Below are 23,658 nucleotides of genomic sequence, written 5' to 3' on the forward strand. Positions count from 1 at the left end.
ATAATTGCATGGAGTTTTGGATCTCTACAACAGCTGTTCAAATCCAGCCCAGTTTGGAGTCAGACCCAAACTGCTGTGGTCACATTGATATCAGATTGCTGGGAATGAAATTATCTGGTGTTGTATGCTTAGATGCTTGGGATATTTGCTCTACAGAAATACTAATGAACAGGGGCAATAAGATGAGCTAGATCTCTGTCAATGTCACACTGAGTATGAGCTACACTCCTCTGCTATACATGCACACACAAAATTCCAAACTGATTCCAAACTGCCTCAGAAGAAATTCAGAGTTTGCATGTAGCCACTGGAATAAAGGATCTTGTTGCTTCAGAGGTATTAATTGTACCTGCAGATTTTGTATGTGTAAGTTTGCCCTGCTCTGCATATTCTCTCCATTAGGATTTGGACTGTGATTGCATCATGCTTCATAAAACTAAATTCATTGAAGTTCTCCATTGTTTGAAGTGCCCCAAAACTTTTTAAAGTGTGTTACTCTAAACATGTGTGAGAAGCCCAAAACTGGTCCGTATTTCAGTACTCCATTCTTACTTGAAAGGTACTGCTAAACTTCTATTGCATGATAAAGCCAATTTTATTCTGGCCTTCAGAGTGGCTCTGACAAGATATTTTTACATTAGGAGAGAGTATTTTTTACACTTCAAGGGTAAAAAGTGAAGTTAGCTAAAAATGTATTAGTACACAATTTTGAGTTTATGAAAATCATGACTTATGGTGGAGTTCTTTTTAGACAACTTTCACACAGCATCTCTCACTCGTCAAAAGAAGCAGGAGATAAATTCTGAATCTTCTGTTCCTGTAAACAGTGAGGCTGTCCTTAGGTTGTGCAAGGGAAAGAAAGAAAGAAGTATCTCCACAGGAGAAGTGGAGATACAAGAAAAGCAAGTAAAATATTGTAGCTGAAGTATGACATACTTTCACTAGCTCTGTGTTGGTTTAATTGTTTTCTGCAGCTTGCCTAAATGAGGAGGGAGTTAATATATTCACAGTGATTCACACTTGGTAGAGGTTTTGTTTGCACCAGAAGGATGAAGGACATAATGATTTTCCCTGAATCTTGTAATAGATTTCCAGGCCTTCAGTGCCTTTGTTACCAAGCTGCCTTTTTCAAGGCTGCACTCTGACAGAAAATTCAGCACAGATGATCTAAAAGCTTCCCTTTTTCCCTCTCTTTTCTGCCTTATTTGTTATCTATGAAGTGTGGAATGGGATAAAATTGGGCATTCCCTATTCAGTTAGTCTTTTGGGCACCCACATAGTTTGAATTTCATCAGAAAGAATGGAACTTGGCACAGAAGCTATTCTGCAGAACTGATAATAGGATTGGGATCAAAGAATGGGCAGTATTTATATTTTGTACACAAATTATCCCATAAATTTTTCTTGACTAGAGATAGTGCATCTCTTCTTCACACTTTCTGTTTTATTTTAGAGATTGCATTCATATCTACTAAAAAAATATTACTATTGCAGTAAAAATACTGAATATAATCCCTTTTGTCCTTTCTTTGGATACAGTATCATATCTGGAAAGAAAGCCCTTAAAATAGGACTAAAGGACTGAGAGGAAGTGTAGTATTTCTGGCAGGCAATTCATTCACTACTGACACTCATTGATTAAGTGAATTGTGCCAACACTATTTTTAGTCGATTTTACAAGTTCCTGAAATCAGCAGTTTTGAAAAGTTAGAACATAACAATTGTGTATTTTTAGCAATAATTGCCTAAGGATGTCTGTGTGCTTACCTAGGGATAATGAGAAGATAGATCCTGCTGTGTCTGCCAGGTGCTCATAGCAGGGGGAGCTTGTAATGGGAGAAGTTCTGAAAACTATTACAAGAGTGAAGAGTTCAAACTTGTGACTCAGCCACAGTTTGGTCCTTATTCCTCTTCTAGTCTAGGGGAGAAGTAGGATTTGCCAGAGTGATGCCTGATGAAAACTGGAATATCCTTTAAAGGATATCACAGTGTTGTTACTCATGAAAATATTTCTGTATGAAACTATTTCAGCTTAACTGACTATATTTTGCTGCTAATCTGATCTCTAAGTGTTTAGTCAATAATCAAAGTGCCAAACAAAGTGTCACTCTGTAACTGATGGCCTCTTGCTCTACAATTCAGCTTCTCCCAGTCCTCTTCTGGAGGGTTTGTAAACATAAGTCCTTGCAGTGCGAGAACATCACAAGTAACAGTGGAATAAGCTAAAGATGCCGCAAAAATGTAGATGAGTAATGTTGTCTGTGCTGTGCTCCTGAGAGCAGTGTACTTCTCAGCCACTTGGGGTGATGCAATTTATGCATCTGTTCCTCAGAGCTGTGTTGAAATATTGGCAGAATTTGACTTGCTAATGGCCTATATTTGCTCTAATCCAGTATGCAATAAAGTAAGTATTTGCATTTTAATAAAACGAAGGAAGTTAAACCAGAGGTCACTGTTATGTTTGGCAGAATGTTCAGTGTGGCTTTAAGTTGGGATCACACCCTATAAAGCTACTGAGCAATTACAAAAAGCAGCATAATCCCTGAATGTAGAGCACAATGATTCCACCCCATACCTGTTTATGGATGCAGGTATTTTTTCTGCTGAGAGTTAAATGTCCTGCCTTGCATCTCATTGCTGATGTTTTCTATAAAGCTGTTGTAGTGCCAGGGAGGGAAATGTCTTTGCCACGTCTGCACTGCACCAAATCTGCTTCCTCAGACTGCCACTCTTCACACACCCGATGTGGAAGCAGCCCTTTAGCGAACACTTCGTTTCCAGCATTTATGGAAGTGTCAATCTTGGGCAGACCCCCAGGAGAAGGCCTGAGGGCCCTTCCTGAGCCCTGCAGATGGCTGAACTTCATTTTGATCATCCCTGAGGTTTGTGCATTCACAGCCCTGCCTGTGAACCAAGGGTTGGTTTTGTAGCTCCTAATGAGCAGCTGCCGCGCTAATTGCCGTTCTCCCCGGTTTTGGGGGAGCACACAAAGGCGGCAGGAGCTCTTGGAGCAGCCCAGCTGCGGGGTGTCCTGGCTGCTTGTGCCTGAAATACCAAAGTGAGGTAGGGCAAGGAGAGGTTTATTACCCTGTTTTCTGCCAGCACTGTGGGAATTAGAGGAGTTGGCGCTCCGGGGTAGCTAACCCAGCTTCTGTCGCTGGTTCGGAATTAGCGTTAGAAAAAGGAAGGTCATAAAGACGTCTCCTGATCCCTGCTGAGTGGAAAAGAACAGTTTGCAGAGGAGATGCACTTGTAAGATCACAGCACATCTGCCCTAATGACGTGCCTGCCAAGGATGGGGCACTTCTTGGATTGTGCTGGTGCCCTGCAGACCTTTCAGTCTTTTTTTAAATCCATTTCATAACCTTTTTACCTGTTGGCTGCTGTGACCTTCCACAGGCTCTGCAATACCAGAATATTTATGGATACTCCTGATGAGTGTCCTGTAAAGACCTGATTCTCATCTCTCACTCCTGTTAAAGTTATTACTGGTCTTAAGAAAAAGCTTAAATATTCTAGTCAGAAACTAGCACCAGTGGAATATATAGAATTGAATATAATTATCCCCATGTTGCAGAAGAGAGAGAGAGACAATGAGAAGTGAAATGATAGGCCTAAATATAAATGTGTTTAGTAGCTGAGATGGAAACTGCATCCAGAAATCCTGTCTTTTAATATTAGATCTTGTACTGTGTCACAGATGGATAGGGAGTGAGAATACTAATTAGGCTCTTTGTGTTACTCATTTCATTGTCTGGTATTTGTGCTGTGGAGTGACTTATGTTCACATCCACTTAAGAGAAATGTTTAAAGAAATTGCAATAGCTCTTTAGAATAATTAAATTACCTTCACAAAGAACTGGCTTTTTGCTGCTTTGTTTCGTTGTGATCCCGAGCAGTGAGTGGAGGGATGAAAACACAGATGTTATATCCTTCTTTTTTTTTTTTTAATTTGTGCTCTCAAACATTTTGTTTGTAACATTGTCTTGCATGTGTGCTGCTCCTCTCCCCCAGATAAAATGTAAAGCTGCCTATATGATTTTAGTAGGTTCAACTGCATGTTGTCCTTTTGATGATCTGGAATCCATTTCCCAAGCATTTTCTTCTGAACTGCATGCACAAATCTACCTACCAAACTGCTAAATACTCTTAGAGGTTTGCATAACATGGTTTTGAATTACTTAAAATTGTTTTGTTACATGTTTGTGTTATAACAATTTGTTGCTACTGAATTAGCAACTAGCAAACAGTCTGTAGAGACACAAGCAAGTGTGGATTTTAACAGGAGAATTGAAATAAATTGGACCTGAATATTTGGACAGAAAACCTTAGTGTATTTACTGTGACAGCATTGTATTGGGCTCTAGGGCAGCCTTTCAGAAGAGGTTATGGAAGTCAAGTAACCCAAATCATTTAAAGTAGATTAGAAGAATACACTAGAAAAGTGGGAAGACTTCATGTATTTCAAGAGTAAAATGTAGTGTTTCGTCTGTTTGATCAGAGCAGTATGTTTAAAACTGTTGGAATTATTTAGATGTATGGTCTGTGTATTTAAATCACACATAGTTGACCCTTCTTCTTTGGTTTGTGCAGCAGCAGGAGGAAACAGATGATTTGTTTCAGAGTATGTACATTCCACATACACACACAGTCTGGGCTAAGGCACATGCTGCTACTATTTTTTTGTGTAGTTTTGCTTTCTTTTTTTCACTTTCTTGCATTTCTGATTTTTTCAGTCTGTGCTGTTCAGTTAGGGGAATTTCGGAGTCATTAAATAATCTCCCTTTGATCTCACAGTGTCTTTAATTCAGCTGACACTCCCCAGTAACCCAGGTTAGCTCTGGCAGGCTCTGCAGGGATGGGCTTTAAAGTGCTATTGAAATAACTCCCGTGTCCTGAAAACCTTGGGTACACCTCCACCCCCTCTTTCCCCTGCTATTGCTGAGGACTGATTCTGTCAGCTTTTTTTGAGGGATGTGGTGGAAAAAGCAGCAAATGAGCCCCATAGTGACAAGCTGCAGCCCTCCTCTAGTGCAGGCAGATGCAGTAGCAATAACCACTGCAATAAAGCAGAGTGCACTTGGATCAGACCTCATCTGGGGCCTGGCAGTGATTCCACACATGCATGATGAAATTTTCTGTTGCTTTCAGGTGGATGGAAAGGGACTGGTGTGATTTTAGGGTGAACAACATGATTGCACTGGGGTAATCACCAGAAGGAGATTCAACCCCCACTTCTCTGCAGGATTTTCCTGCCATCTGATGGAGGAGAAGGCAGGCATTAAGAGAGGAAGTTGCTTCAGCCTCCAACAGTGTAATGAAGACTCTCAGAAGCTCTGGTAGGGGCAGAGAGTGTGTAATGGCTGGCAATTTCTGGGTACAGTGTAAAATCTGTGGTTGCATGTGGAGGTTGACAGGCGCAGATGGAGACTGATGGAGACTCTTGGGTGTTTTGGGGAAGGAACAGCAATTCTGTGAGAATTATTATTATTAGTGTGTAGCACTCAGGAGCATTGGTCTAAGCAAAGTGCTGGAAAGAAGAATCTTGACATTTCAGTGGCTTAAGAGTGGGAAAACTTTTGAGATTTGTGAGAATTTAACAGCACTGATGAAGGGATATTATTATTCCTGCTATAATCTCTTCCCAGTTCTGTTTTCTATGAGGTATTTTATGGACCCTGTTCATTGGTGAGACAAACTGTAAGAGTCATTCCATGTAAAAATGATACAGTGTCCTGTAAAATCAAAATTACATTTGAGAAGGAGGTATCCATCTGTAATAAAGAGAATATGGAGGAAAGATACAGACAGAAAAAGACAGGTTTATCTTTTGTATAAGAAAAGAACAGATTTAGGAAATAGGAAACAGAATAACTTTATTCAGGACTGAGCTTCTCTAAAGAGGTCCTTGTATTCCTATAAACAGAAAGAAGCTGCTGATAAGTGCTTGAATTCAGTCCTTGTTTTCCTGCTATTTAGTTCTAGGTGTCTGTCCATAGCAAAGCCTGCTTTATTTTCTATGGAATTACAGAAGGATCAATCTCCATGTGCAGTGTATGTGTACTACTTCATATGAGAATGAATTCTTGTGGTGAGATGGTAATGAGCATGATACCCACCTAAGGTTTTACATTTAAATGTGAATGTTAAATTGTGAATAAGGGTTTACTGATGTGGACATTTACTTAACTGTACAGTTATATCAGAACAACACTAACAAAATTACAGTGGTTTCTTTTTCCCTTGCTTATGTTGTAGCAGAAGGCATTTCTGATTAGCAGCATTTTGGGTTTTTTTCTCTAGAAGCTGACTTCCTTTTCAGGTTTTCCTGTGGTTTTCCACAGTGAAATATCAGCCATCTGAATTTCTGGTGGTAAATTTGTGGTGCCATTTGAGCTTGGGACTCAAAGTGACCAAGCTGCCTCCCTAAAGGGTTGTGCTGCTATGGCAGTTTCTCCTTCTCCTCCATGTTTCATAACCACCACCAGCTTTATCCTGAGCTGTGTCAGAAAGCAGAGGTCGTTATTTGAATCAGGATGTTCCTGGTTCAAAATAGAAGTGTACTATTTATATCCTAACATGTTTACCATCTGACAGCTTCCTATGCTCTCACAGGAATGAATTAAAGACATTGGTTTAGTTCCTGTTGCAGTTATCTGTACCACTGAAGTTGCTTTGCTGTTGAGTACCTCAGCAGGAGATACAGGCATTGACTGCTGCTTGTTTCTCAGCCAGTTTTCTTCTCTCCAGGAGCTGAATCCCATGTTTGCTAAAGCTGATTTCCAGTTTTCATTGTTTTCAGAGGATATAGTGTCAAATTGCAGGAGAACCGAGGCAGTGTTTTATTTTAGTTATTTACTTGACCTCATAAGCCTTGCTGTTAGTTAGTGCCTTTCTATACTTTACGCTTCCAAGTCTCACACCTCCTTTTAGATTTGGTTTGTGAAGTACATCAGCTGAATGTAACTGGGTTTGCAGGCTGGAGTTTGTTTCCTTCTTTGCAGGAATTTTCTCCAGAAACAGTGATTAGCAATGATCCTTTCTTATTTATGTCTACAGGAAAATACCACTCCAACAAAAGGTTGAAGAGACATCAATGACCCTTTTGCTATTCTACCACAAGTATAGATAGATTTAATTTACACCAGAAATTGTGATTGAAAAGTGAGCCTACTTCTGAGAGTCCTCAGCTTCCTTTGCTTCCTTTCTAATTTCACTGCAGATTTTTGGTTTGTTTTTCAAGCTCTGCATAAATATTCACCGTGGGTTTCCTTCCCTGTTATTACCAGCCAGCCCACTGATCAGGCACCAGGGCTGCAGTCTAGCTAAGTTTGTGTATTGTGTTGGAACCAGCAATCAAATATGTGAAAATGAATGTAATATGCTTTTGAGTGTTGTGATGTTCAGTGGGTAGATGTACATCATGAAGACCTTTCTTGTCTACAATTTGTTATGAAGATGAATCATTCTTTGGGGAAAGGTTATAGTCATGTTGTAAATCACATTCTCAAACTGAAAAAAAAAAGATCCAGCAGTGATAAATAAGTACCATCTGGAATCTGAAGTATATAATTGTATTATGATTTCTCATCCCCATAAAATAAGCTCTTGAGAATGTTTAAGTTGAAGGCACAGTCACGGAGATGCCCAAATCTGTTAAGTTCTTCAAGAGCTGAAGTGAAATGCATTTAAACAGTATGTCCCATGTGAGGTGGAAAGCCTCCTAGAGCCAAGATGATGGAATTCCTTGCAGCACAGCTCTATGGGAGTAGTTATTTGGAAAAACTGTGTAGTAAATTTTACCTTGTTTTTTAAAAAATAGGGCTCCCTTTAATTGTTTGACAGATGCTAATGAATTGTCATCAAAAAAGCCCCCAAATGCCTTTTGGGATTTTAATTTAAGTTGATGTATCTCCAAGATGAAGCTGTGGATGCAGATGAGTTGTGTATGAGTTTGTCTGGCTTTGAGAAATATGCATTGCTGGAAATAAGTCTTTTCTGTGACTTGAAGAAAAGAAACAGATTTCTGAGAAAAGACATGGGAAGAAAACAAAAGAAGAAAGACAGCTAAGAAATGAGAAAGCAGTGAAGAAAGCAAAGTGCCTTTTGAAATAACTACTCTGAATCAACATCACATACATTTCTGCTTCTGCCAGCTGCCCACTCATTTTCTCTTTTAATAGAAGGAATCGTCATGGTTCTGAAACAACGAGTGTAGGGAGCCTTGGATTTTCTTAGGAAGTGAATTTCCTGTCTTAGTGGGTTTGTGCTTGCAAGACTGACTTGGTAATGGATTTGATCTCTTTAAGTTGTATATCACATGTCTAAATGGTAGAAGCAGTGCTTTGTTTTTCCAGAGACATTCCTCCAATGTAGAAGCAAAACTTCAGGAGTAGCTTTGTTTCATTTCTGAATGCTTCAGTAATAACACTTCGTTCTTTGAAAACTCTTAACTCTTTTATTGGCACTCATTTAATGTCAAAATGCTTTTGTGAGGGAGGCATTAATATAATGTATGTTTTGTAGAGAGAGATCTGGAACACCAGATGAAGCAGTAAGTGATTTGTCCCATGTCTTGGAGTACAAACTTGGCTAGAGCCTTAACAAACCTGGCTCTGGGTGCTGTGCTCCTTACTCAAAGCCATGCTCTCTGCCAGCTGAGGTGTGTCTAGGGACAGACACACAGGAGACTTGCAAGACTTGCAGAGTTGATTTGTTCTCTGAAAAAACTACCTAGGTGACTAAAATCAAAGAAGTGTTTGTGTTAGTGACTTCTGTTCTTTCTGTTCCTTTCCTTTTAGCTGGTGCTGCCAGAGTACTCCATCCACAGTCTTTTCTGCATAATGTTTTTATGTGCTCAGGAGTGGCTCACGCTGGGGTTAAATGTTCCTTTGCTTTTTTATCACTTCTGGAGGTAAGCCCTTCTTTTATATGCTGGCTGCTTGTTAGGCTTGCTTGTCAGCTCAGCACACATGCAGGTTGTGTGAACAATGAAGGACAGTGGTAGGAGTGGAGATGAGCAGCTCTTGCCTAGAGGCTCTTGCTTATAAGCCACTGAAACTTACATTTCCAGAGAAAAAGGAAATTTTTTCAAGATATAGAATGGCTAAGGAAAACATATGATAATACAATGTGGCTTTCAGTTACTTGGATGAATATGATGAAGGTTGTCAGGATGCACTCATCACAAGTGAAAACATGGAAGTGAAATATGCTGGAATTTAAATGTGGAGCTTGGTGAGGCTCTAAATACTTCACAGATGGGGAGTTGCAAGACAATTCATATCTGAAAGAGCTTGGACCTCTTCATTCAGCCCTAGCAAGGAAACCTTTCCATTGTAGTTGAGAAACAGACTGGGAAGGTTGACAGATTTTTGTGTCTCATCATCTTTGGCAGCTTTTGGACATTTTTTTTCAGTGTAAAGTAAGTTTTTTTCTTTCTGTACAGCAGGGAATTTCTGTTCTGCATGGGAATCCTCTTTTAGAGACTCGTGGAGTAGGGATTGGAGTAGATGAAGAGCTGTTTCTTCATGCTGCCCATATGAAGAAGTAGGGAGTGTTCCCACTCTGGACCTCTAAATTGTGTTTATATTCACCAAGGGGCTTCCAGAGTTGATCACACAAGACTGCTGTTGTTTTCCAGACAGGCAGTGCAGCTGCTGCTGCTGCATCTCCCTCTGCATTCTAGTGGAGGATCAGCTTTCTGTTGCTTCTGAAAATAACCAAGAAACATCAGTTTTTGTGGTTGTCAGTCTGGGACTTCCCTAGTTCGGCTTTTTCACAATGTTTGTAAAAGCACAGATGATTTTTGTCTGTCAGGGTCTCTTTGTGTTACAAAGGTACATATGGTAACAGAAGAATAATTCTGTAAAGAATTCAAAATCATCATCTCAACCAGGAACTAAAAAGCAGTAGCTTTTAAACATTTTTGTTCTGCAAAAGCTCTGTGGTAATGCAGAGTCATATGATAAAGTGTATTATTCAGAAATTAGAGTGCCAGTATAGTTCTCAGAAAGCAAATTAAATGAGCTACAAGTGCTTTTCTCTCTATTGTTGTGCTGCAATAAAAATGACAATATCTTATGCTGCTCTTTTGCTAAGGGTTAACAACCCTTAGTGTGACAATGAGACCCATTAAAAAGATTTCTAAAAACTATTTTTTTTCTTTCCAAGGGGAAAATGATCTGATTCTAAGTCATGATATCAACCTTTGGAGAAAACTTTTGGTTCTTTTTGTTTTTTAATGATTCTTCATATGCTTTGCTGTAGATACTCCATAATTACTCCTGCTTTAACCACAGGCAGGTTTGGGTTCATTGTGTAAAGTTCTGCACAGAACCATGGGAAGACACTGTGTAATATCTTCCTCCAAATGAAGAGAATTAAGCAAGATTCCACCTGTGGTTCTTCATAAAAGAACTTGCAATCTTATTAGTGGTTATAAGTGGATGTGACTGACATTGGAAGGGAGAAAGGCAAAGTTGTTTTGAGAACATCTCCTTTCAAAGTTTGCTGCTGATCACTTGCTTGATGTTTTTAGATCTTCCTGTCTGTCTATCCATCTGTAAGCAATCAGCAATCTTCTGCTTACTTTGTTAAAGCAGCAGAAATAACAATATTTGCTCTGATTCATGCTGATCTTAGAGCAGTTCATTAACTTTGTTGAGGACTTCTTTTTTTGTTTGTTTTGCTTTTGCTTTTTACTGCAAACTACCTGAGACAAAAGCTCCTTTGCCAAAAAAGTTCTTTGTAATGATTTTCTCACTCAGTCATTGCTGAGAATAATTAGAAATTTGTCCTGTGTAAGAACAAAAATATTTTTTGAAGAAAATTATTTGGATGAAAATTTTTGAGCAATGCCACATGTAGAAAACATTGGTCAGCCACTTCTTACATTGCTCCATATTGGCTTTTTTCCTTTTCAGAGTTGGAGGAACTTAGCTACCAGTTGGTTGGGACTGTCACCTTTCATCTTGTCTGAAATCAGTTGTGTAGGTGCAGTAAAAGCCCCGTAATCCTTCCTCTTCTTTGTGATCACAAACCACCATATATTGTCACTCACAATGTGTGAGTTATGAGTGGATAAGCCAGAAATAACTCTGTGGGAAGGGGAAATGTTTTGATCTGAAGAATTAATAGACCACAGAAAATCCACATTCATTAATTGCTTGGTTCTGTAAGAAAGGAGTGCTTAGACAGCATCCTGATTTTTGCAATGTCTGGAAATAGAGACTTGGGAAAGAAAGGGGAATTCCTGCTGTATCATGGAAGATGGTAGCCAGGTGTGTGTCTGCACATACTTAATGCAGATTACTAGAGAATCATTCCAGGTGTCTTCTCCTGCTCTTTCAGGTATTTTCGTTGCCCAGCAGACAGCTCAGAGCTGGCCTATGATCCACCTGCAGTCATGAATGCAGACACCTTGAGTTACTGCCAGAAAGAGGCCTGGTGTAAGCTGGCCTTCTACCTCCTTTCCTTCTTCTACTATCTCTACTGGTAAGTCCGGCCATTTCACTAAGCTGCCTTTCATTTCATTTGTGGAATTGCATTTAGGAATGTCTGGAAACAGTTGGACAATGTCCTTAGTCTCATAAAAGGTTGCTTCTGCTGTTGATTGAGGGAAGCAGTCCTGCTGAGTGCTGGCACTTCAGTACAGAATATTTAGTGTTTACCTAAGGCCTGAGCCAGGCCCTAGCACCAACCAAAGGAAATAACTTTTGCTTCCCTGTGTGATCTTTTGGGATGGTAAAATGGTGAATGTTGTGCTAATGGCCTTACACCAAATAAAAAACTGTAATTCCTTATGATTCAAGAGGATCATAAGAAAAATACTATACCTTTGGTATAGTAAATACTCAAGATGGTAAATAAATGGGTAGGTAGATTCTGTGTGGGATGACTAGGGGCATGGGATGCACCATGCCTCTAGTCATTCCTACAGGTTCCCTTTCATGACAGGGCAAAGCCTGTGCATGATCCAAACCCCTAAATAAAGTAAATTCATGGAGATATGCCCACCAATTGGGCATTGTCCCCCTGCCCCTTTCAGCTGTCACATGTCCTCAGTGCACAGGCACAAATGCCCAGTGCAAAAATATGTCAGGATCATTTAAGGTAAGGCCTTGCCACGATCTCAGTGTAATCACACCATAAAAACTGCTGGGCAACAAACTCTAACACACTTTAAATGGAGGTGATGCTTTAGCTGTCTTTCTTCTACTCCTTCCTCCATGATGTATTTGCTTAGAGTTGCCTCTTCAAGCCAGTCTTGCATGTTGTCATCCCTCTGCACGGCAGGTTTTTGTGCTGGTGGAAGAAAAGTGTGTTTTTCTCTTCTGATTATTGGTGTCTGACCTGTTCTGCTGTTACCACACCTTCAGGAGTCACTGCTGCACATTGTTGTTTCTCACTATTCCTTTTAAATGCTATTGAGGTTTGTGGGGAAAAAAGCATTTTTTAACTCCACATTTTTGTGTTGGGATCAAAGTCGGCTCAGCAGTATGGTGTAGCATTTCTCCTGAGACTTTACTGCTGTGCAGCTTCCTCTGAGCCCTTCAATCTGAAACATGGCCACCATCCAAAATCCACTGCCTGGTGCTAGATAAAATAGTATAAATTACAGACATTTTTTCAATGCTTTCCTGGGTATTGGCAGAATTAGAATTGCAGCAAAATGGAGCTGTGGCAATATATACTGTTTTCTCTGCTTTTCAGAGTTGCATTTAATATGTATGGATTCAGTCCAGCTGGTGGCTGCATTTTATGTTTCTTCTAGTGCACAGAGTTTTTTTTCCAAAGGAATCAAAACAATGCAATTTCATGGAAAACCTTGCCTGCCCTGCTGAGAGTTGCTGGTTGAAGTTTGAAAGATCAAACACGCTAAAGCAAAATGGTTTTGTTTCTTTGCTGTTCAAATCCAGACATCAGACTGAGCTTTAAAAAGCTCAAACACAGCTTGTGGTGCAGTAGGATGTGGATAATGAATTTGTTATTTCTTGAGTGCCTTTTGATACCCATCTTGAATACACCATAATTAAGATGCTTTAGAGAGATAGAAGGAATGCAAAGGAAAGCACAGGCCATTACAGCCAGACCTGAGGAACAGACAGCAAAGGGTTATAAAAATCAAAGTGCTCTGCATGCTTCAAAGGGATACTTTCATATTGTGTCTTTCTTTTACATTCAGCATGATCTACACTCTGGTGAGCTCTTAACTGAAAGATCATCACTAAGGACTGAAAACAACAAAGGCTGGAGGTGCAAGGACGAGTGAACCAAGAGATGCATGATTAAAAACAGCAAAGAGGAAAACTTTGAACCCCAGCAGTAAATACGGTACATGAAAGAGAGATCCAGCAAAGAGAAGCAGAATACCATGGGAGAATGGCTGAGTTAATTCTGTTTGTCTCCTGTTTCTCAATGTATTGCAGCAAATCATTTTCAAAACCCAAGCAAACAAAAAAAAATTGCAACAACCTGGACCAAATTTTACAACTATTCACCTTTCCAGGGATAATGCTGCTTGGTTTAGTGGATTCATTAAAACTATAATGCCTGTAGTCCCTGCTGTCTTCCAGGAAGCAACATTCCTTTTCTTAAGGACTATTCTGGACTGAGGAAGCACAGGACAAGATGATCTTACACGGAAAGAAGAGCTGTACAACATTCTGAAAACAAGCAGTGAGTGGACTTTGGATGGATATGTGACTGAACTGCAGGGCTGTTCTCATGACACTAGTCAAACAGGGATGTCAAGTCTCATGGAACTGCTTCAGTGGTTTTGGTTTGTTGGGGTTTTTTTCCCCCACCAAAACAACAATACCAAAAGAATTTGCAGTTTCAGTGTTCTGTATTCTAACTATATGCTATTCCTGCAGGTGAACATCCAGTATATTTCTGTACTTCATTTGTGATGCACCAACACCATTCAGTGAGATGTAGAAATACATTGGGTTTACCCTGATCAGGCCAAGCATTTATCAGAATAGTGTTCCTCTGACTGAAAAAACAAACCCAAACCAGGTAAAAGCTGCATATATTTAAAGAGGATTGTAACATAGCTATTATATTTATCACAATGCTGGATAGCAAATACTGGACCAGCTAATTGTGGTCTGTAATTCTGTTTTGAAGTTTTACTTCTGCTGTAAAATTTAAGCTGGAACAAATACACAAAATGTCTTTGTCTTGTATGAGGTTCCTATTGAAAGATGTTCAGTTTTTTTATAATTTAAAGGTTTTAAAATTTTGTCATAGAATTCTCATTTGAATTCATTTATATGGGCTGCATATCTTTATACATATATATGTATATATAAATATATATCTGCATAAATACTCACAATCTATTTACATTTTAGGTCCATCTGTTTGCCAGGTCAAAGGCATCAAGTGTCCAGAACTGCTGCTAAATATATTTCAGTGCTGATCCAGGTGAACCCAGACTCATTCCCTCAAAGTCACTGGTGCTGTGGGTAGTAGCAAGGCTGTAAACTCGAGACTAACACCAGAGCCTTCACAGACACTGCTTAGCTCTTGCATAAGGTGGGTTTCTACCAGAGATTGGCAGAGAACAGTGTGGAGAGGCCCATCTGTCCCCTGGCTTGTTCACAGCTGGTCCTGTTAGCAGGAGCTGCCTGGTCACCACCTTTGGTCTGGCTACTGAGAGCCAGCAGAATGATTCTGAACCAAGCTCTGAGGTGTTTTCAGGCTGGGCACAGCAGCTCAGCTGGAGAGATGCAGTCTCACCATGGCTGCTGCGTCATCCCATGTCTGGCATGTTCCCTGTGGAGCTGGAGTTACTGTGTGCCTGCAGTGCCAGGACTCACTCTGGTTTGGTCTGTGCAGTAACAAAATTAAATCCTGTTAACCAGCAAAGCACAGTGGCTGCATGATAACTCTGCTCCTGGACCGTGCCAGCTCCCCAATCCTGCCTGGGCATTGCTTGGAATGGGGCTAGCTGGCCTGTGCAAGCATTATTATACTGGGATCATTCTAACAATATTTATTATGAAGTTGTCCCAAGGGCTGACATTCTTTAATTTACAGTAGTTTGTTTTTATTGGATGCATTTTATCTTCATACAATGTAGTATACCCAGTTCTAGAAGCATAAGGCTGCCAAATCAGATGTTGGGAAGCTGATTTGGATTCTGATGGTTCATAGGTTTGGATTGCACCCACCACAGAGGTGGCTGAACTGCTCTTGCAATCACACTGACCCTGCTGGCAATACAGAAATGTTCTCTTGGAATGGGCCTGAGCTAAGGAATTTCACTGTACTGATACAGAGCTAACTGATGGAGCCCTGCTGCAGAGGAATAATTAATGCACAACCCATGAAAAGCTGATGGTTGTTTGTAACTGAATTTCATCTCTGCATCCTGACTAAATCATCCAGTTCTACAGCAGTATAGGAACCAGATTCACAGGAACAAGTCACAGTGAATAACTTGTAGATGTCTTGCTACCTCATAAAACTTTCATCTCTGAGCAGGTGACTGAATCGTTCCATGCATCTTCTAGGATTTCACAGGAGATGAAATGAAATTACTTCAGGTTCCCTATAGCCCAAATGCATGTTTTCAAGTCAGTTTCATTGAAAGGCTTGGAATTTTGTGAGGTTGGATGGGTGAAAGTATGATTGCTTCTTGCCTAAAAACACACAGTTTTCAGATCCTGAGGTTCAGGGATGAGCTGGACTGGTATGAGGTCAATTATTTGCCTGCAGGGCTGAGTAGAAGCTCTGTGAGTTTTTGTAACTGGCCTTGGGCTGTAATTCTTGACTTTGCACAAAAAGCAGTTGTTTATGTGGGTCTTCTGAATGTAACCTCAGGGGACTTCAAGGTCTGCAGTGGATGTGCTTGGTCATTTGAAAGAGGTTCTCTATTGCAGGCAACTTCATCAATACACTTACCAAGCTCCACTGGAAAGCAGAACACTTCATTTGGTCCTACTACTGCTTTGAGTGAGTGTTTCCAGGATTTCACTGCTCTGGTACTTGAATTTTTTTTTTTTTTTTTTTTTTTTTTTTTTTTTTTTTTTTTGCGTTTCCAGAATAAATTTATTCTTAGATAATTTATTCCACTTGCTTTTGAGCCAACATTAGCCTGAGTACACTTTCTCTCATGCTGCTTAAAATTTCAACATATAGAGAAAGAAGTCCTTTTTACCTTCCATTCTGTTAAAAGTGAGCTGTCACCTGTCCTCCCATAGGAAACTCTATTCTCCATGTCTTCTTTAAAGGGTTTCTCTGTTGTCTTTCCAGTCAAATTAATCTTTCTTAAGAGTGAATAATCACAATTGTTCAGAGTATTCTGGAGAGTGTCTTACTCTAATTAGTCCTTGCTGTGAGTGGACAGTGAAAACTAACAGTCTCAGTTCTTTCCAATAAAACTTATTCAAAAAAGTATTCACACAGCTCTCAATAGCATTTTGTGTCTCTTTGATATAAATCTTAAAGCTGATGGAAAAACTGATTATGTTCCCTTTCATTGAATTTTGTCTGCAGAGCCAGGAGTTGGACTTGATGATCGTTGTGGGTCCCTTCCAGCTCAGGACATTCTGTGATTCTGCTTTAACCAAAGCCAGGGAAGAATAGAAAAAAATAGTGTGATCTTTGGTCACAAGGAAGTGTCCTCCCCCTGTCAAACTTTTGAGGGAGAAATAATCTGTGCTATCCTTTTTGTCTCCAGTTCCTCCTTGTTGGTTAGTGGAGGCTGGAGATTTCCTCTGCAAGCCTACTTTCTTCCTGTCTCTTTCCCCAGAAGGCTGGATGTCATTATTTAGGAGCAGAGTTCTCTTCTCTCACAGCAAGAAGAATCTTCTGGGACTTATTTGATGATAAATCCCAGAAGACACAAGAAAACACATCATCACTCTTTGCTCCTTCTGGAGCAGATGTGAAATGAACATGTTCTTAAATGAGTATTCATTTTCCTCAGCTCCACTATCTGTGAAGTGAAAGAGGTGATACTTACCTTGTGAACTCTTCCCATACATGTTGTACTCTCTTTTTTTTTTCTTTTTCCAGTAACTATTGAATCTGCTTAAAAGAAAAAGGTAAGAGGTGGAAAAAATGGGAGAGGATGAGACTTGGATGAGCTGCTTACCAAAGAGGCATCTACACAGTGTGCTGGCCTTTAGCTGTTCCTGGAAGGGATGAAAAGCAAGGTCTCCTATTTATAGTCAGGTAATTGCAGTGATGCTGAATAAAATTGTTGCTGCTCTGACTGTTTCAGTTTCAAGCACAGCAAATCAGTGCTGATAGCAGAATGCTTCGCCTACAAATAATTAACTGTACTTAAGCTGTCAGAAATGTTTTTCCATCTGCTTCCTTGAGCCATATTCTTCCTTTTGCACTAAGCCCCTCGAAGAGAAAGAAAAAGTTCTTCAACCTACACCTTACAGAAACTGCTCTGAGGTTGTTATGATCTGGCAATGCTGTTGGGGTCATGAGTAATCCTACATTGTTAGCAAGGGTATTAGCAATCTGTTGCTTTCCCTTTCTTCATTCCATCTCCACAGAGGTATTTTTGCCAAAAAAAAAAAAAAAAAAAAGGAAAAATCACAGCACATGATCCAAAATCCTTGAATTTACTGGAGGTAAATTATTATTTGTTGTTTCCATTTAATGCCCATTCCCTCAATGTGGGGAATAGGTTCACACTGGAAAGTCTCTAGGCTTTTGCTGGTAGGATTCTTTAGGTCTTGATACCACATCCATTAAACTGAATTATGTTAATGGAAAGGGAACCTGCATTTTTGAGGGATAAGGGTAAAATTTCAATGCTCATGCCAAGCTATCACAGAAAGTTATACCAACTTGGTAAAAATCTGGCTCCATGGAAGTTGGTGGAAATCATGCCTTCTGTTTCATGTGAGCCCCACTTAACACCGCACAATTTCTACCAAGAGGTTGGTGGAAATTAAAAATAGAAAAAACCCCAAACAAATACAGTAAGTTTAGTTCATCAAGAATGTTATTGGCTGTTAGATAAAGCTTGAGTTGCTACAAATAGAACAGAAGATGAAAAGGTCAAAAGAAACCAAGAGTTGAGTTTTTTATTCTTTGGGAAGCAGCAAGTACTCGGCTGCCATCCATGCTCCATGAACTTTACATTGGTGATCTCATTCCAGATTCCTGCTCTGGTGAGTTTTTCCATCATCCATTGCTCATGAGCACATTGTTCTGATTTATTTTTGTTCTGCTCAGTAATGCAGTTGCAGGTGGGAAGGAGGGAAAATTCTCCTATGAAATACAATATTCCCCTTCTTTTCTCCCAGAAAACATGTGAACATGCTGTAACAAAATTCTGATGATGTGTTTCAGTGATACACCTCAACCAAAGAGTGAAGTTGTTTGCTGCAGACAATATTCTGATGCAATTTAATAAACCACAGGTCTAGAAATATTTTTTAGTGCTTGCACACTTGAAGTAGTTATTTTATTACCTCTAATTGCTGACCAACTTCCCATGCAGGAGAAAATATGCTTCTGTGGCCCAACTCCATGAATTTTAGTGAAGTCAAACTCTCAGTAAAACTCTGAGGAATGTAAAGTGCTTTTTAATTTTTTTTCCTAATAATGAAACCCCATATTTGAGTACTGCATTATGGCAACAGAATAAAGTATTAAAAGCCAAAATTTCTTGTTTAGTCTAAATCTCAAAGAGATGTTGCTCCATTTTTCCTAAAAAATTATCCCTAATATCACCAGTCTCCTGACAGACCTGAAGAAATTTCCCTGTCCCACTGTTCTGACAGTTTTAGTGTTTTTAAACAGAGCTGCAGCCACTGATCATCAATGTGAAACCCTGACTGGAAAAAACAACTTTTACAGAGCACCCCAAGATTTATGGAAACATTTTAAATAGCACAGAAGTCATCCAGTCTTATGGAAGGGCTCTCACCTGTGCATAGCAATATAAAGCAACAAGCACGTAATAGTACAAGTAATACCTGGTACAAGTCTTGTAGAACAAGCAAAGCAGGATTTCTCTCTGTTTTATGAGCTCTTGGGAGATGGAGGCATTTCTCTCTCTGAGTAGTGCCTGGAACTGCACAGCTGAAATCAGGAATTACACATCTAGGTGGTATTATGATCCTAAATAATGAATACTTTTTCTCATAGGAGGAAACAATGGAATTCAATGGAATTAGTCAAAATGCATTTGTTCCACTGCCACCAAGATGGATACCTGACCTGGGCTGGTGCTGTGCCTCAGGGCCTACTGACAAACTGAGGTGTGCTTCAGCCTCTGAATGCAGGTGTGCTGTAATTTGATGCAGCCAGAAAGCACTAAAATATAAAGAATAGTGATCCAAACTGCTCCCCATGTCAGTATTTTGCACCCTTCTAATTCCTTTTGGCTTTACCCATTTATTCTCTTTCTTTATCACCCACTGGATCCTGTTTCATACATCTTTCAGTGCTGCATTTAAAGCAAACCCAGTGCAAGTTCAGACTAAAAAACAGTGGTTCTAATCCAAATCCTTCATCTGCTTGTGGACATTTCTTTGAGAATAAAATTATTCTAGATGGTAACTAGGTGCAAATGGAAATTAGCTAAAGCCTCGTTTGTACAGGAGTTTGATGTTGAAATGTGCAATAGCACAGTTAGCCTAGATCAGCAGCATAGAAGTTGTCTCAATCTGGCAAAGGATGATAAATTTTTGTAGGCTGCGGAGCAGCAGAGCTGTGTTCACAGGGGGAACATGTCCCATTTACAGGCACTGGTGTCACCTGCCATGGTGTGGAGTTGTGCAGGTTGCTGGGGGTCATTTGGCCTGTTTTAACCCCTTGTTTCGTCCACTGCAGATTCTATCACCCTTGAATTTTGCCACCTAACATTTTGGTACTAGATCCTCAAATTCAGCCCTGAAGCAGGCTTTTTTCAATAGATATTGATATATGTTTATATTGTCTAAGACATTGCATGAGATGAACTCTAAAGGAATATAAAGTGGGTTTTATATCCCCTTTATTGTCTGTTTATAGGCTTTTAAATACTTTAGTATTTAATTATGTGCTCCTTGATATGCACATACCCACACAGGCCATCTAAAAGCTGAATAAATTCTTGTCTGTTAATATAATGAACAAAGGAAGTGCTCTTCTGTTATCTTTGTGTTTTATCTGCCACTAAAAGCAGGTCCAAACTGTAACATCACTTATGGGGTTATACCAAACAAGAAAAGGAAGCTGTATTTCTAACATGTTAATTTAGAACACTTTTTTGACAAGTGCTGCTGGCAGGTTCTGAGTTGCTGCTGTGGGGTCATTGTAAGCCATGCCACCTCAGGTCATCTGAGAGCCTTTTCTCAAGGGATGTCAAAGATATTCCCTGAATGTGCTCCTTCTCTGACTTTTTGGCCTTGAAACCCTAGATGCAGTTAGCAAGGTCTGCAGGAGGAAAAAGCTGATCAGTCCTGCCTGTCACCCAGAGCACTGCCATGATCCCAGCAGCATGCAATGCTTTGGCTTTGAATATCTGAATATCTGGGGAGGAATCTGTTGTATTTTCTAGCATGTGTTTGCCTGATGAGAGCAGCCAGTGCCCCTTTATGTTAACTATTAAACAAGATTGTTAAGTTGTATTGGAAAATGTGACTCATTCTTTCAAAACTTGTTGCCTTTAAGTAGAAGCAGTATTTATCCTCCAAAAGCTTCCTGAAGTGCTAGTGGCAGCAGCAGAATTTTAATGTACCCTCTCTCATTCATCATTTGAAGTCTACAACAACAAGCAATGAATCTTTGATGAACCTTGTCACGCTTCCTTTGGATTGTAATAGCAGTTTTATAAGCTTCAGAGCAGTTCAGAAATAATTTGCTATGACTGTATCTACTTTTTTTTTAATCTGTGAGCACTCAGCCCAGCACTGATACATCACCAGATTAGAAAGTCTTGCCCTTGTGTTTCTGGTGTAAATGAAAACCTATGTACCATATATTACAAGTATATTTTCTAGGGAAATCCCAATAAAAGCTGCCAGAGCACAGAGATCCCTTTAAATATATATGTAATAAATCTGTTGATAGTATCTAGAGACAATCTCTTATCCAGGAGCATGGGGAGCAATTGTGAATTGATTTTACTTCTTTCCATTGGACTGTAGGGCTCTGTTTTCTCTCTGCAGCATGTTTTGACACCCATGAAACACACTTCCATGTAGATAAGAGTGATTATCACACTGCAGATAAGAGTGCAGATTTTATCAGCAATAAAGAGTGTGTTCTCAAATGAGGACATTACTTTTGTCATTCCTTGTTTTGTCATCCTGTTTTTATGCCTTGCTGTGCTAGAGGGTAGAGTCAGAACTACTGAGCACTCAAAGACCTGGAAATTTGTTTACAGTTGAGACAACCTTTGCAGTCACCAGCATTGTTGGCTACAAAAATAACTTGTCCTTTTAAAAGAAGTTTGCCCTGAGACTTTATGACTTGCAGAAACTCTGGATATAGTTTCTCTCCAGAATTAAGGCACAGCAGCATGGCTGTTTCAAGCCTTTCAAAAAGACAGAGAAACCAATCTACAAAAGATTCCTGGCGCTCTGCAAAGCCCAAATGGAGCAGAGCTGCTTTGCCACGTCCTTGCCAATGACTGAGGGCCATGTGCTCTTGGTTGGACTCCATCCTGCCTTGCTGATTCTGGCTGCTGGAATGGTTCCCAAGGGGGAGGTGCTGGCGAGGCTGAGATCAGCTCTCTTACCCTGTTAAATGATGGGCTGCTCTGCCAGTTCTGTGTTTTCCCAGTGGTTCGGTTCAGCAATGCATCAAAGGGATAGAGCAACACTGGAGAGGTGCAGCAAAAATAGACATGTTGTTTAGTGGGTTTCTGCTGATTGGTGGTGAGGCTGCAGACTCCTTAAATCCTCTCAGGGCAGGCAGGTGTTTATCAATTCTACCCAAATATGAACATTTCAGTTTCAGTCACTGATGACTTAAGACTTTATGTGCAGAGGTGAATATATCAGGGAAACTACTTCATCAATAGTGACTGAAAGAGGTGACCAAATGATACTGGGAGAGTTATGTCCTCTTCTAAGGCTGACTTTGAGTCTGCAGTTTCTCCAGAATGTTCAGAAAACTCTCACAGGTCGGTCTTTGTAATCTGGCTGTGAGATTGGCAAGATTGAAGATGCTGGTGTATCACCTTTACAATATTCATTATCAATTCTGTGATGAATAACAGCATCTTTTGTTAGTGAGCAATACCAGGATTCTGTGTGCTTCTACATCTATTTTTTTATGCCTCATCTCTCTTTCTCTGATGCTACAGCTGCATATATTTTTAGCTGGGGTGATATGAACAACATTTTTGAATTCTCTGTGTTATTCATTGTTCTACTTCACATGCAACTGTGTGTGGTTTTTTTTATATTTAAATTGCAGCTGTCATACAGGAGTCTTCCCTGAGCTCTCCAACTCTGATAGCCAGTTGGGCAGATACCCAGCTGGGCAGATTGAACTGAGATTAGTCCAGCTGGACCAATTCCTTACTTGGATTTGGAATCCAAACCAGCTACTTTTAAAACTGAAATGCCTTGCAATCTCTGCTTTGGCCTCTGATTCTGCAGAAGCAGACAAGTACACCCCCAAATGGAAATATTGCTCATCCCAATTTCTCAAGCCAGGAGAGGCAGATTTGTAATAGGGAGAGGAGAGGAGAGAGGGAACACAGAAGTGGATGAAGAAAATTAACCTTGGAGGGAAGCAGGACAATATGTCAAAAGCAAAACATCTGTTCTACCCAAACAGCAGGAGAAAATATGCTTCTGTGACCCAGCTCCATGAATTTTAGTGAAGTCAAACTCTCAGTAAAACTCTGAGGAATGTAGAGTGCTTTTTAATTTTTTTTTTTCCTAATAATGAAATCCCACATTTGACTACTGCATTATTCAATCTATGGAGGCTGCTTTGTTTTAATAATCAATGTTGTGGGTAGGTGGTCATCTGAACAGGCCCGCCAAACCTTTTTTGGGGGTAGATTTTTTGTGTCATTTCTGCAAATGTGAGGAGCATATGAACTATTGTACTCTTGCACAGGCTCAGTGTGTGATGATGGCCATTTCTAGCTGCTGTTATTTCATCCCTGCCATGGAGATTAAAATGCAGTGACTCGACACCACATTGTCAGGTTTATATACAGCTTGTAAAAGAATTTGAATGCATCAAGTGTGGCACATTTCACTAATAAAAGAAATCCTTTTCTAATGAAGTGAGGCAGCAAATTTTATATTTCAAATACTTGACAGGGGAGCCTCGATTTATTTCTGATTGCCCTTGTGACTTATTGTCAATGAGGCATCGCTTCATTTTTAAGAGCACTGATTTTTCCCTCTCTCCAAATTTGGTTGAGTGTTGAAACATCCTGCTTTGTAATGCATAAGGAAATTTCCAGAGGGAGAACACCAGAGAGCAAAGCACATCATCACAGCTCACAAGTGCTGTGTACCCTTCAGAGGATTTTGAATGGTTAACAAATTGCATGTCTTCTTATGAAAACTGCCTTGGCAGCAAAAGTCTTAAAAATGGCACTGTGAAAATGATGGCATTGTTTTCAAGAAATTGTAAGTCCTTATTTGCATAATAGCCCAGCAAGTTCATCTGCTCAGATCCTGCTTGCAAGAAAACCAATGCATTTTGTTGGTGCTCTGA

The 23,658-nt window shown here is 39.9% G+C and overlaps 1 protein-coding gene across 1 annotated transcript in view; it reads left to right on the forward strand.

The window, feature by feature from the left end:
• Positions 1–23,192, forward strand: part of CNIH3 (cornichon family AMPA receptor auxiliary protein 3) — a 53,973-nt gene extending 30,781 nt beyond the window's left edge. The window contains exons 4-6 of the mRNA XM_063152563.1: positions 8,802–8,914; positions 11,353–11,496; positions 13,187–23,192. Of these exons, the coding sequence (XP_063008633.1) occupies positions 8,802–8,914; positions 11,353–11,496; positions 13,187–13,214 (285 nt within the window). The 3' untranslated portion in view covers positions 13,215–23,192. The remainder of the gene's footprint in view (positions 1–8,801; positions 8,915–11,352; positions 11,497–13,186) is intronic.
• Positions 23,193–23,658: the final 466 nt, after the last annotated feature.

Source organism: Melospiza melodia, chromosome 3, assembly GCF_035770615.1.
Source record: "Melospiza melodia melodia isolate bMelMel2 chromosome 3, bMelMel2.pri, whole genome shotgun sequence".
Taxonomy (NCBI): domain Eukaryota; kingdom Metazoa; phylum Chordata; class Aves; order Passeriformes; family Passerellidae; genus Melospiza; species Melospiza melodia.